At 35.0% G+C, this 15,521-nt stretch overlaps 1 protein-coding gene across 15 annotated transcripts in view; it reads left to right on the top strand.

Moving 5' to 3' along the window:
* The window catches only part of LOC144957857 (uncharacterized), a 159,495-nt gene that overhangs the window by 62,007 nt on the left and 81,967 nt on the right, over positions 1-15,521 (top strand). For 8 of the 15 annotated variants that reach the window (XM_078889334.1, XM_078889333.1, XM_078889332.1 and 5 more), the window contains 4 exons: positions 888-1,088; positions 2,534-2,732; positions 4,353-4,518; positions 9,041-9,127. In XM_078889334.1, the coding sequence (XP_078745460.1) occupies positions 888-1,088; positions 2,534-2,732; positions 4,353-4,518; positions 9,041-9,127 (653 nt within the window). The remainder of the gene's footprint in view (positions 1-887; positions 1,089-2,533; positions 2,733-4,352; positions 4,519-9,040; positions 9,128-15,521) is intronic. The other 7 variants (XM_078889341.1, XM_078889340.1, XM_078889339.1 and 4 more) reach the window with 1 other exon arrangement.

Below are 15,521 nucleotides of genomic sequence, written 5' to 3'. Positions count from 1 at the left end.
TCACAGCCATAAGACCCATGCATGGAGCCAGAGTTTATCCCAGCTTCTAAAATAGACTATAGCAATTGTTTGGTACTTTATGGATCAGATGTTAGTCTATCACAAAGTACTTTTCCACCAGATCTAACAGAGCCAGCTACCCAATCACTGCTGGGTGGTTGGGGGGGGGGGGGGGGGGGTAAGGGATTGATTTCAGTCCCTATATGTATGAACCAAGTGCTCTACCAACTGAGCTATCAGGACCCCCAATGAACTGATATTCTTCTTCTTCTTCAGTCCTCATCCCATAGTGGGTATGGACCACCGATGAAGTCTTTCCATCTCCTGATAGCGCATCTCAAACCCAGAGCTGCCAACCTACCGCAAAAAAAGTGGAAGTGTACGCATTTTCAGCGAGTGTGCGCTTGTACGCATTTCCCCCCAGATTGTACCCATTTTCAGTGTACGGAGTCACTTCAGTTTTCTTTAGGTGTAATAACCCGGATGCTCGTTATGCTCTTATTATTACTAGCCTATTGAGAAACCTTGGTGACCAAGTGGATATCATATATTTTTTGACCAATTATGATCTTCATGCTGGGAGGTAGAATTCTGAAAGGATTGGAACATCATTGTTGCTGCAATTGAGCTTGTGCGGTGTGACTTCCTCTTACTTTCACAATGGTTAGTTTCCGTCGATTTCAGGATTTTACCCATTTTTATGAAACATTTTGAGGTCCCATTGTTCACATTCTCATCAGATGGGGTTGGCAGCTCTGCCCAAACCTCTCTCCATCCAGCTCTACCAGAAGGTCTCTCTCTCGTCCAGGTTGACCTTGGTATTCCTTTTTCCTCTAATAACTGATATGTCTTGTGTTAATTTCTTTTTGTTTAATCTCAATTTGAAGGTCCAGGGATGATGCCGTTGTCACCACAACAACCACCAACACCCCAATCCTCACAGCAGCAACAGCCTCCCCAGGGACCTCCACAACCTCAACCTCCTCATCCTCCCCAAACACCGACAGACGCCGCTGCAGGTCAGGCCAGACAACCTGGACAAATACCCCAACCCCACCCAGCCACCGACCCCTATGCTTTTCCCCCAGGTAAGGGCATGGCTGGTCTTCTTCCTTTTAAAAAAACAAAAAACGAGTTCTTCAGATCCATTTGCCCATGGAGTCCGGAGTTTATCCTGGTTCTGTAGCATGAAATGAACAAAAGAAATTGCTAGCTACCCTTTCGATAGGATGCTAGTCTATTGCAAGTACTTTCCACCAGATCTACCAAACCCACCTACCCAATCACTACTTGCTTGGACAGGGGGGTCGGAAAAAGTCTCGACTGTATCCAGGATCGATCTTGATCAACTTTGCGTGTAAAGCGAGTGCTCTACCAACTGAGCTATTGGGACCCCCTTTCTTTTTTAAAAGGAGAATAAAAATTCTTGAACTGCGGTTATTGGTCTAGTGATATGACACTCACCTTTGGATCGGATGGTCCTGGGTTCGAGTCCCGCTCTGACTATTGTTGTTTATTTCTTCAAGCTTCAAGCAGTAACATTTATATTATAAACAGTAAAAAGAAACCAGTAGAAGACGCGTCTTGTTGACTGTTTTCTCTGTCAGACCCCAAAAGACAAACGAAATCAAAGATGCCTCGGAGTTCAGTAACTAGAGGAAACCTTTGAAATAATGCCGGGCAAGATCACAAAATGTTGATATCGATACGATACGATATTTCGTTGCATAAAAAATCGATATATCGGTATTTATCGATGCAAAGGATTTATACATCGATATATCTAAAATCGATAAGAATTTCGATAAACATGCTTGTTTCTCCATTGTTTTTCATTGTATACTGATTTTTGTTGTTTTTGTCCCACATTGCCTAAAACTACTATCACTCTGACCCCTTTGAAACACTCATCAGTTTTGATAAATAAGAAATCCACTCAACAAAGAGATTTTTTTCTTTAATTAAAAGAAATGCGATTCTCTGTCTGGCCAGTTTGGCTACGCACATGTCAATATCGATATGGTGTTTTGAAATCAATATGATTTGATATTGCCATTTATATCGATATTGCGTTACGATATGCCCAACACTGCTTTGAAAACATTCTTTTTCAGACAGGCTTTTGAGTAGTAACAATAGTAAACATGTGTTTTCTGTTGCCAATTGATCTTAGTATGTGTAGCGGTTATGTGGCCTTCTGGTATGATACTCGCTTTCGGATCAGACGATTCTGCTCGGTGTATAGTTGAGTCCTTGGAAAAGGCTCTTCACCCAGGTGTAAAATGAGTACTACGTCGGAAAAAAATTGGAATATTACATAACAGGTGTCATGTCTGGTTCTACATGTTACGTGTTGCTGTTGGTCAGGGACCCTTTTTAAAGCACTTTGAGCATGTTGAGTGGATATTGTGCTATATAAAAGCTCCAGTTTTGTTTTTTAAAGCACCTGAGAGCACTTTGAGGATTCTGCACACTGCGTGAATTAACTATTATAATATTATATTACATTACACCAATACTTTTTTATTTCCAGGCACCCCACAGACCCAACCACCAGGAGGGGATGACCCCACTGGACCCTTCCCTCCACCATCAGACCCATTCATGGTTGGAAGGGGACCCCGTGGACCACCAGACATGTTTCAGGGTTCACCAGCAGGGCCCTCTCCGATCAGACCCCCTGGTGGATCATATCCAGGTTCCCCTGTGCGACCTCCTGATCCAGGGTTTAGGTAGGCACTCATTTAAAAAACTTTTTTTTTTCAAGCTTATATAATAATAATAATAATAATAATAATAATAATATAATAATAATATAATATAATAATAATAATAATAATAATAGTTATATTTGGAGGACGCGATGCGCTCACATGATCACTTTTAACGTGCATCTTTCAAGTGATCAGTTCATTGTTTGGAAGTCTGTGATTTAATTGATATTTATTTCTATTTCTGGATTATAGTTCCCTTAATCAATTTTATTCATTCTTAAAGGATCTTACGATACCGAATTGTGCATGTTACCCAGCAGTGATTGGGTAGCTGAGTCTGTTAGATCTGGTGGAAAGTACTTTGTGATAGACTAGCATCCTATCCAAAGGGTAGCAAGCAAATGCTATTATCCGTTTCATGCTATAGAAACTGGAATAAACTCTGGCTTCGTGGGCCTAATGGCTCTGAAGGACTATTTTAAATTTTATTTAAAAGATTATTTTTTTAAATGTGACTTGGAAACATTTTTGAGATTTCCAATTTTGAGTTGAAGAATCATCAAATTTAATTATTATCTAGTATTATTATTAAGCGCCAAGAGCCTCATTGTTGAGGATACTGTACGCTCTATAAGAGTCTATTTTTAATATTATTATTATTATTATTATTATTATTATATTATTATTATTATTATTATTATTATTTATTTATTATTATATTATTATTATTATTATATTATTATTATATTTTATTATTATTATTATTATTATTATTATATATTATTATTATTATTATTATTATTATATTATTATTATATTATTATTATTATTATTATTATTATTATACAGTAACGCCACCTATCTGTCATACTCATACAAACACCTTTATTTGTTTTTGATTTTGTGCCAAAGCCTTCTGAATCAGAATGCTACTCAAAGTCGAGTCAATTCTGAGTATTTGTATTCGAGGGCGGAGAGAGTTGTTGAGTGTGACAGGCATTGTTGGTGTTTATTTAGGCTGAAGAATTTTGATAATCTTCGCTTGAAGGTGTCTAAATCTGTTGTCTTCATAGATAATGGTTGATAGATTGAGATGATACTTAGGGGTCTATTCCCAATGCTGTGGTCTAGTGTGCGGTTATGTGATCAAGTGGTATGACTCTCACTTTTGGATTAGAAGGTCAAGCATTCGAGACCCACCCTGAGTGAGCATTGATGAGTCCTTGGAAAAGGCTCTATACTCAAATTCTCTCACCGTAATCAGGTGTAAAATGAGTACCTGGCTTTTAAGTTACAATTTTTTTTCTGAATAAAATTTGTTGCTATCTCAAATCGAAGTTTACCGCATCTTCTCGGGTTTTCTCTCAGCAAGCCACACATATGAGGTAAAACATTTTTTTGACCAAAATGACAAAAGAGTTTTAAGTTTGTCAGAAAGTGCCAAGAGGTTATTATGATGAACAGTTTTACATTGAAAATGAGTATTCCATTCGTAAGATTTTTTTTCTCCAACAAAACCTCAAGTCAAAATTTCTGAGGATTGAGCATGCTCATATTGCTCTGTTAACTTCCTTTTCGTGCACAACTAATTTTTTCATCTCCTCTTTGTTAAAAGTTGCCCATTTCTTCTATTTTCAGACACCCATTGGCTCGATCCACTAGTCTCCCCGACCCCTACAATGGCATGCGGCCTCCAATGGATCCGACAGGCCGTTCACCAACGGCTATGCCGCCTGAGGTCAGCCCAGAGAGCATGCATATGTATCGTAATCGAATGCCCATGCAGCATGTAATCGGGGGCGAGGTATGACCATGTTGATATTAATCATGATAATAATGATAATCAAATGTCATAACACACAATATTGTCTTTCATTGAACAATTCTATTAATATTTCTGAGTGTTCTTCCTTCAGTAGTTTCTGCCAATATGTCTCTCCACCATTTTAACTTCTTTAGGCAAAATGTTTTGTAAAAATCCCTCATTTTATTTTAAAAGTCCGAATTTTTTTCCCCACCCCTGATTCAGATTTTTTTTCCCCTTTCAAATTTTAAAGAAAATTGGTTGTAAATGTCGTTATTTTATTGCAAGTAACGGTTGGGTTACCAGATTGAATGACATGACATCAGTGTTTGCTTTAATTTTAAATTCTTTCTGGTATATTATAACACAAAACCATAAAAACTTGGGGAGGCCATCAAGAAAAAAAAACAGTCACAAAATTTTTTTTCTTCATTTAATTTCAATCGACTCATTGGCAGAGACTTCTGTGTTGTTTACAATAACTTTCCAGTCTTAATCTTGTGCCGTGTGTGGTTTGTCATGTGTGTGTTTTTGTGTCGATGTGATGCTTTCATTCTCTATCCCATTTCATCTCCTCTTACTGCTTTTAACTCAAAAAGTTCAACCAATGAAACGAAACAAAACATTTAATGCTTTTTCTTGCTATTCACCACTACATAATCAATCCAACGATACTGTTATATCAGCCTTGTTTTCACTTGGTGGAAGGTAGAGACTTTTATTATAGTTTTTTATTTATTTTTAAAAATTTTTAAATTTATTTTGTAGCTGTAGCTTGGTTGTCGGAATTCAAAAGACTTCTGGAGTTGCGAGGTGTATTGTTATTGATTGATTGATTTATTTTATTATTATTATTATTATTATTATTATTATTATATTATTATTATATATTATATATATCATATATATCATCATCATCATCATCATCATCATCATCTCATCATCATCATCATCATAATCATCTTCGCAGTGATCAATATTATTATTATTATTATTATTATTATTATTATTATTATTATTATTATTATTATTATTATTATTATTATTATTATTATTATTATTATTATTATGCAACCTTTCCAATTTCTTTTTCTTGTTTTTTTGTTTTGTTTTTTTTAAACATAACATTCTTTTTAAGGAGAATTTGACAGTAGAAAATGAGTTAGAATTCTTAGCCTTTAGCTTTCAGTTGATTGTGCGAGTTCCGTGGACAATTAGGAAGAGATTTGTTTTGGATGAATGTTTATCTCGTCATTTTTTTTCTTTTCTTTTCATGGATAACAATTTGTTGTGTTTGGTTGCTGATGTGTTTGGTGTGTGCATCTTGACTCTGTGGTTCCATGTTGTATGCGCTGATGATGATGATGGCCTTTTTGACTGGTTGTCTTTGTGGGTCTGTCTGTGTGTTTGTTGAATGTGTCCAATTTGTTGCTGTTGAATGATGAGATGTTTTTCATAACAATTTTTTCCTTCTTTCTTTCTTTCTTTCCTTCTTCTTCTTCTTCTTCTTCTTCTTCTTCTTCTTCTTCTTCTTCTTCTTCTTCTTCTTCTTCTTCTTCTTCTTCTTCTTCTTCTTCTTCTTCTTCTTCTTCTTCTCCTTCTTCTTCTTCTTCTTCTTCTTCTTTTTCTTCCTTTTTTTTCATCTTCTTCTTCTTCTCTACACACACACACACACACACACACACACACACACACACACACACACTACAATGGGTGTGGCAAACATCCGTCAAAAGAAAGCACAGAAAAAAATTGTGATGATTGTTGGTTTCAACATTTCTGACACATTGTCCTTCTTATAATAGGATTCTGATTTCTTCAAATCAAGAAGTATATGGAAAGAAATTCCACTCAGCTTGTGGATCAAATTCAGGCCTGCTAGTGATACTGATCAAATTGTTATCCGTTATATTATACAAGGCCAAAGACCAATGTAGGCCAAGGTCGGATTTTACTCTCCCAATTTTCAACCTTACAAATGTATTGAGAAAAATTGACGAAATTGTTAAGAAATGAACAATGAATGTATGACCAAGATGGAAGTCACAAATTAGGGAGCAGGCACTGGTGGAAGATAAAGATGTGAAAAAAGTGTTGTCTTTTTTTAATTTGTTTGGCACAGTATTTATACAAACTTTTTCACATCTTGACTAAGCTGAAATACACGTACACATCACATGCCGTCAATAAATTTCAAAGAATTTTTAAGCGATAACTCATAGAAATAATCTCATGCCACACCCTATTTACTTTCCAGACGTCTGCTTCTAATCTTGTCTATTACTTCTGTAGATTATCTACCATAACGATGATAATAAAAAACAGTAATACAGTGTCACCCTAACCTATTTCATTCAGTCATCACCTTTCACCTCTACAATTTGATCAAAATCTCAAATCACTGCTTGGATGTTTTTGTTTTTGTTTGTTTGTTTTTTTCCAAATCATTTACTTAATTGTCATTATATTACAACTGGCTGCTTACAAGAGGATGGGCGTCGGCGTCATCCTTCACCGCCTCCATTCTTCCTTCCTTTTACCAGTTAACCGTTGTACTCTAGGAAAACTGGTATGTAAAACATTGACCAGAAAAACTCGTCCTTCAAATATCAATTGAGTTAAATGACCCTGCAAAGTCCCAGGTTTAATCGTTTTTGCCAAGATGAGTTGTTATATAAATCGATTGATATTTGGAGGACGAGTTTTCTGGCCAACGTTTTATATACAAGTTTATCCAGAGTATGACAGTTAACAAATTAACTTGCTGGTTTAATCTCACTCCACTCACTCACACCATTTTATCATCTTCTCCTCTCCATTCATTTAGCTATTTATTTCTATTCATATTTACGATTTCCTGTTTTTTTGTGTTTTTTTTTGTGTTTGTGTGTGATGCTTGTGCTATTTTTAAAAAAAAAAATTTTTTTTTTTTTGGTTCTTTTGTTGTTTTTTTTTGTTTTTTTTTTCGAATTGAACAAGGGATAAGATGTCACTTTTTAGCAGAGTGTTACAGTTGGAATCTCTCTAAATAGGAATGTCATCAATTTAAAAGAAGTTCAGACAGAATTCTTTTTCTCTTTCTTTGTTGATTTCGACATGAGGATCAAATGATTTGAGATAACTGATCATAGAGAAAAATTCAGAAAACGTAAAAACGTAAAATTCAAATTCCAGCCAGTTAAGAAGTTTTGACCGAAATCAGAAGACTGACAAGAAATTGAGCAAAGTGATATCAACTATTGGAATTGTTGTGAAAATAGCTCCGTTTATAGATTTTCACCACTTTCTTCAGTAAAATGGATAATTGATTTCAATTCATGATAAATGTTCTGTAAAATTCAAAATTTGTTTTTGATCTGATATGTGAAATTTGAACATTCCAGTGTCATCTCAACCCTTGCTTCGACTGCTTAGTAAATAACCTGTTTTCTCTAACAATTCTTATTTACATGTTTCAAAATATTTGTGTTTCAAAAAATTTGTTCATCTGTTTAACATTATTCTTTATTTTATCCACCAGTCTTTAGTTGATGGTGATGCGTGTGTGTTGGATTTCCATTTTTTAAAAATACCAATCCATCACCCATCATCATATTGTCCCTGTCTGACTCTAGTCAATTCATACACCTGATGCAGTTTTACACTTGGTTTTAGCATTAACTCAATTTTCTGGCACGACGACTTTGGCATTTATTTTAAGTGTTAGGATTTTAGTAGAGCCGCTAAAACATTCACACTGTCTCAGCCAATGGGAAGGACTGAATGGCATATTAAATACATTTAAAAACCCTGCCCACTCCCTCCCCTGCCCTCAAAAAAAAAAAAAAAAATTCCCAGGAATAAACTGACAAATTAAATCTACGTTGGTCCAATTAGCTGGAGGGAATAGTAAGCTGATTTACAGGTTTGATGAGGTTGGTTGGATGACATTAGCAAGCAAAATCAGACTCTTGGTAACAAGTAATCTGAAAGACAAATCAAATACTAACCTGCCAAAAATGCCAACAACAAAACCAGTTCAGATGATAAAACGCTTCATATAAAATCCACATGGGTTCAAGATCTCCGGCTTAACCCAGATTTCGGGCTTTTTGAAATGAATTTTAATTTTTTTTCTGGCTTTTTACCAATTTCCAGATTTTCAGGTCTGGTTTAAGAACAAGAAAAAAACTTTTTTTTCATTAAAAAAAACCATGTGTATTTACTTGTGGATTTGGCTGTAAGTGTTTATTTAACTTGTTGATTTGGCTGTAAGCTTTGAACAGTGGACGAATGATATTGTCAGTATCAGAATTCCAAAGATGAAGGTGATTCGTATTGGTGTCGTGTGTGGAGTTGGAGCTAAAACTAAATGTAACATTGTATCTTTCGTTTCCACCATTAGTGTCAGAAAGTGGCAATATCTTCTTTTTTTTTTAAAGTTAACATTTCTTTCCTTTCGTCCATCCATCCATCCATCCATCCATCGATCCACTTTTCTATGATTCAATCTACGTCCTTCCTTCCATCTCTGTCCCTCTAGGGGGCAGCCATACCCTTAGGCCTTCGGCGAAACAAACTTTTGCCACGTTCTCCCTGGGCCACCTTTCCTTTTATGCCTGCTTTTCCGGTAAGTTATAACCCCCCTCTCACCTCCCCACACCTCCATTGCACCCTATCCACCCGACCACCAACCCACCCAATCTTACCAAAAACCTCCACCCAATTCTTTGACCCTTGCCGGCTTCTTTTCCCCATCTGTGTTTGCTACAATACTATGGTAATACCATACTGTAAATTTGGTTCATTTCTGCTGGGCAGACGCTCTTGAATTTTTTTATTTTTTGTTTCCAGATTATTCAAATGTTTGTTACTTATTTATTATTATTATTATTATTATTATTATATTATTATTATTATTATTATTATTATTATTATTTATTATTATTATTATTATTATTATTATTATTATTATATTATTATTATTATTATTTGGGTTTGTTTTTTTTAAATTATGGAAGTTGGTGTAACAATTTGAAAATAATTTCGAGATTAACATCTGTTTTGTTTGTCATGGATTGGATTTTTGCAATTTTAAAATATGATGATGTTCTTGTTTATATTTGTTTTCATTAAATTTTCACTCGTCTCTAAAAATATAAATGTTGAATTAACAAAAATAGGAAACAAGAGGAAGCAAATGAAAATGAGCAGATTTACAGTATTTTTTTTATTTTAAAAATTGAGTGTCACATTTTTTTCCCCTTTTCTATTAATGACTGGTGAAATGTTCCTTCGTTTAAATTTAAAAAAAAAAAAAACACAACAAAATTTATAAATTGAGACAAAAACAGACTTACTGTGATAAAAAATGTTAATTATTGAATAACTGTCTAAGGTGCTTCACAAGCAAAGAGCATAGGTATTACAATACGCATGTACTATTACTCATCAAAAGCCTGTCTGAATGGGAATGTTTTCAAACATTTCTACTTTAAAAAAAATATTAAGCTTGGGGGTATCTGTGATTATTTTTTGTCCAATTTGTTAAATACTTTGGGGCCCTGACTTACATATGGGGACATTGATAAGTCGTTCATTCACCTTGATTGAAAATCAAACAAATTTGTTTAGATTTTTTTATTCATATGAACTTGAGAGAGTTAAAATAGTTTAAGGAGGGAATTTTTTTTTTTTTAAATTGAGCTTTTATATAGCGCAATATCCACCAAACATGCTAAAAGTGTCTCTGGCCAACAGCAACTTAACATGTAGGACGAGACATGATGCCTGTTAGGCGATATTACAATTTTTACGGTTAACGGTCAGTTACTCATTTTACACCTGCTTACGGTGAGAATGTGAGTAAAGACCCTTTTCCAAGGACTCAACTATGCGCCAAGCGCGGCTCGAACCCAGGACCTTCCGATCCGAAAGCGAGTGTCATACCACTAGACCACATAGCCACACAATAACAAATCCTCACAACATCTGTTTGATTTTGTCATAAGAAAATTCTATTTTGCCAGTCATTATAAGAAACAATGTCAAGCATTTCTATAGAGCATTTTCACCAATGTGCTCATATTTTTTTTGTTTGTTTGATATTAACTAGCACTGTTTCTCCTTTCCCATATATTATCATGTTATTTATATCCTTTTGTATTGCTTTGTACTGGCTACCTATCATATCAGCTGTAATATTTTTTTTGTTTTGAAACTTAAATGAATGGTCTCGACCTGAGAAATTGGATACCCTACAGGCAAAGCTAGCCACTTTTTTTTTTTCGTATTTAATGTTTATTGTAGTATCACTTGAATATTGGACACCCTACATACAAAGCTAGCTGTTTTGTCAGTATTTCTGTTTGTTGTAGTATCACAGAGCTGCCTACTCGAAATTTCAAAAATTCGTAGCTTCCAAGGGCTAGGGACAAAAAAAAAAAAAAAAGAAGAAAAATTCACTTTAGATAGCTTTAGAAATAATGAATTTTCCCTCAGCTGAATATCCTGAATATATATTTTTTCACCTTTTCAATATGAGTTATTGAGTCAAAAGAGACCTATGCAGCTCTGTAGCGCGAACCAAAAATTCATATTTCTACGAATTTTTCGTGGTACTAGACAGGTCTGGTGTCAGATCCAATAAATCAGTGGATTTAAAAATAAAATATAAACTCTATTCCTACCTTTTGGGAAATTGCTGTTACCATCACAATACTGTAAAACTGTGAAAAACAAACACATAATTAAAAGTTTGGCTGGAAAACTCGTCCTTCAAACATTCATTGAATAAAATGACCCTCAGCTTTGCAAAAACTCTCAAACGTCGGAAGACTTTGTGAAATGGCAGGTTTGAAAGTTTTTGGCAAGATGAGGAGGGTGATTTTAATTTGATATTTAAGGGACGAGTTTTCTGGCCAAAATTTCAAATAGGTACATGTTTTTTAGAGTAAGGCAGAATAATTCAATTCTCTTCTCTTATCCATTGTCGTTGTTCAATATCGACGAAATGATCGAGTGAATGAAACGAAAATTGAAAGCTTTTTGGGTTGTCTTTTTTTTTTGTTTTTGTTTTTGTTTTCTTTATAAATGAGTTGATCTGTAAGTAAAACGAATGAATTAAAAACATTTGGATTCTGTCTAGGTTAGAATTAAAATTATGAATAAAATGGCAGATGATGTCATCTCTCAACCTGTATTATAATTATTGTCTGACTATCTGAAACCCAAACCCATTCCCTCCCGCCCTTTCCAAATTTTTTTTTTAAATAAGAAAAGTCCTCATATTATAGCATGACGTCTCCTGCTAAAACAGCCTTTATTTATTTATTTATTTATTTATTTATTTATTTATTTATTTTAACTCTTGACAATTTCATATGGACTATCTGTCAGTGTAAGGACCAACGTTTGTTAAAGTTAAAAATATCCACTTTTTAAAAGCTTCACTTGACTTTCTTAGATAATTTTTTTTGTCCTTTTTATTTTTTCATCTATCCTCCCACCCTTGTTGTTTCCATTTTCGAGATTATATATTTTGAAATCTTAACCCCCACCCTCTTCTTTTATTTCCCTCTTTAAAAACTTATGGCAAAAATGTTTACTAATATTCTTTTAAATGGCATGTTCGTTTACTTATCCAGTTTTTAAAAAGACTTTATCCAGGTTTCCCCCCACCCTTGCCTTCTGTATAGATCAAGAAAAAAGAAAGAAGACGAAATAAAGTTGTTATTTATGCCTATTCCCCTCCTCCACTTGCCCTCTTTTTCAGTACAACTTTTTTTCTCCAATATTTAGTGCTCATCAGATGCAGAGTAATACAAGGTTTTGAATTAAAATACTCACCAGCCCCGTCCACTAGGTGAATCGTTCCAACTCTCACAACTCATCAAGTGTATTGTCTGATTGAGAGAATTTTAGTGAGAATAATCACCCTCTTTTGGAAATGTGAACACAATAGCAAATAACTGAATAACGTCAACTTTTATGTATTCTATTCTCAATTCCCAGTTCAAACATTGATATCAATTCTTAATTACTTATAATAGTAAAAACTGTATTTGATTATCACAGTTTATATTTTCTATTAGAAGAAATTATATAATGCTAGGTAAACAACTGCTGTCTGGAGACGTTTTTTTTCTCCTTGAAACTTTATCCCTACCATTTCAGAGTAAATCAAAGAACTGGCCTTCCAGTCATATAAAAAACAAGTCGTAGGGCAATATCCACACATTACCTGACCGCGCAGTTACCCCATCTCCCTTCCCTTCTTATATGACCATCTGGCCAAGCAAAATAGGTCGAGGGTCGCTGTTTTAAAACATGTTCAATGTCAAATGAAACCTTCTCATTTTTGTTGTTGATATAATGCTTTGACTTTTCAAAATTTGAAGTCATTCTTTCTGATAATCTATCATTATTTGTGTGTATATCGTTTTCTTACCACTATGTTGAATATGCAATCCTATTATGATGTTACCCCTACACATCCACCCCGCCCCTTCATTTTCTTAATGATTTTATTTTTCTATTTTGGAAAGTTCATAAGAACAACAACAACAACAAAAATTAAAAATGATACATGAGAAACAGCTTTTAAGTCTGTAATAAGCTGGATTAAAAAGAAAATAAAAAGTAATTTTTTTTTTTTAAATTGTATTGATAGAGCATTATTTTCTCTTTTTTTTTCTTTCTTTTCTTCTTGTTTCTAGTTTGTCTTTAATTTTATGTCCACAACACAATGAATATAACGTTCATAAAAAACTCAACAAAATACATAGCATAATAACAAGAAACGTTTCGGGCTGAAAGCTCCTCTACAGCCAACAACATAAGAAAGGTTTTTGATCCTTGAACGTGGCCATGAAATGACCCATGTGTGATGCAAGGGTCATGGACCTCTAAAAACTAACATCCCGTAACATTTTCTTATTAAAAACAAGTTTTGTTTTGTTTTTCAACCCATTATATTCATTGTGATTCCAATGCCCGTCTTTCCAGACCAACGCTTCTGGCAGTTTTAGTACAACACTTTGACCACTGGATATATTGCAGATGCTGCTGCTTGAAGCTCAAAATAATAAATAACAATATTAATAGAAAATAGAAACTTCAGTTTAATTTACAAAGACATTTGTTGGATGTTTCGGGTTTCCCCTTTGTCAACAAAACATAAATGAGAACTAAATAATGAGAGATGAGAGGTTTGTTAACACGTAACACTGCCACCCTCTGGTCTCTCATTCTCATTAGTCTTTATTTAGGGTCTTATTCATCGTATTTTTTTCAGGGCTGAGAATCTTCCGCCTAAAGGCGGATTTCCGCCTAAATGGTAGTTTATCTCCGCCCATCCCATCACATTTCCTCCTTTTTCAAATTTGCCGTGTCAAACATTTTCCTCAAAACCACAAAATCACCATTATGTCATATGTCATATTTTGACACCTGTGCTCAGTCTCGTGAAATTTAGTGACGGTCCCGTTTTTATGACGTTGGGCCAGACAGTATGGCACCAGATTCAGATGTCACAATATACACAGAAGACCAGTAGTAGTAGTTTTCTTTGATTAGTTAGTTAATGGTTGAAGGGGAAGGGGAGGGACAAATGGGTCTGGATTTTTTTCCCCTGTTGTAGGTACCTATTGCCTTTTAAATCCTCTCTCTCTCTCTCTCTCTCTCTCTCTCTCTCTCTCTCTCTCTCTCTCTCTCTCTCTCTCTCTCTCTCACTCTCTCTCTCTATCTATCTCTTTCTCTCTCTCTCTCTCTCCTCTCTCTCTCTCTCTCTCTCACTCTCTCTCTCTATCTATCTCTCTCTCTCCTCTCTCTCTCTCTCTCTCTCTCTCTCTCTCTCTCTCTCTCTCTTCCTTTAGCAACCACATTAAATCATCTGGTATATAGAGATGATATATTAGAACAAAGCAATGGTGGTTGGCTTAGTTTAATCTTTTTTCTTTTTACCTTTTGACTATGGCTTTAAATTTAAGAGATTCTTGGGTTGTATTTATATGCTGACTAACTACTAGGTTTCTTTGCTTGTGTTTGATCGATAGACCGAGAAATGTTCCTCCTTTTTGACAATTGCTATTATCATCACTGAATAAAAAAACACTCACCAAAACCACTACATCAACATCTCTACCACCACTACTATTACAATTACCACCACATCATCATCCCTACCACCACTACTACTACAAATAGCACCACATCATCCCTACCACCACTACTACTACAACTACCACCACATCATCAACCCAACTACCACTACTACAACCACCATCATATCATCATCCCCACCACCACTACATCATCATCCCTACCACCACTACTATTACCACCACCATCACACCATCATCCCTACCACCACCACTACTACAACCACCACCACACCATCATCCCTACCACCTCTACTACTACAACCACCATCACATCATCATCCCTACTACAACCACCAGATGTTGTAATTACACTTTCAACTTTTGAAATTCCACCGAGTCGTGTTAGAAATTGCTGCGAGACAAATTTTGGATCGCATCTCAGTAAATTTTAGTGAAATTCAAATTTATAGGTTATGGTCGCATGGATGGGTCATGATCTTCACGATGAAAAATTTCCTCCTTTTTTGTGACCAGTCATTCTCACCCCTGTTTTTTGACAAAAGGGACACCTGAAATGTCCACATAATCTGTTTTTCATTGACTCATATTTGGAGGAGTGATAACCCAATTCATTATGGGCTCATTGTTGTCAATGAAAATCACAACAACAAAAAAACAAAAAATTGTGTCCATTACAACAATGATAAACTAGGCCCATATTGCATCCGGTTGTCAGACCTGAATATATGTACTTATTGGTTTTCATAAATTGTTATGAAGCTCCTATTTCCTTCTATTACTGTTATTTGATTCTTTGACCAGAGTGAAGCCCTGAATGTTTGCGTCTGAATATGTTGGCTAGTTTTGAATGTGCATAGACCAGCATGACAAAGATTGCATAGCATAGCATGGCATGGATGT

The sequence above is a fragment of the Berghia stephanieae genome, chromosome 12 (assembly GCF_034508935.2).
Source record: "Berghia stephanieae isolate SIO BIC M18660-M18661 chromosome 12, UCSD_Bste_1.3, whole genome shotgun sequence".
In the NCBI taxonomy this organism is placed as follows: domain Eukaryota; kingdom Metazoa; phylum Mollusca; class Gastropoda; order Nudibranchia; family Aeolidiidae; genus Berghia; species Berghia stephanieae.
This window is presented reverse-complemented; position numbering and strand designations above follow the sequence as displayed.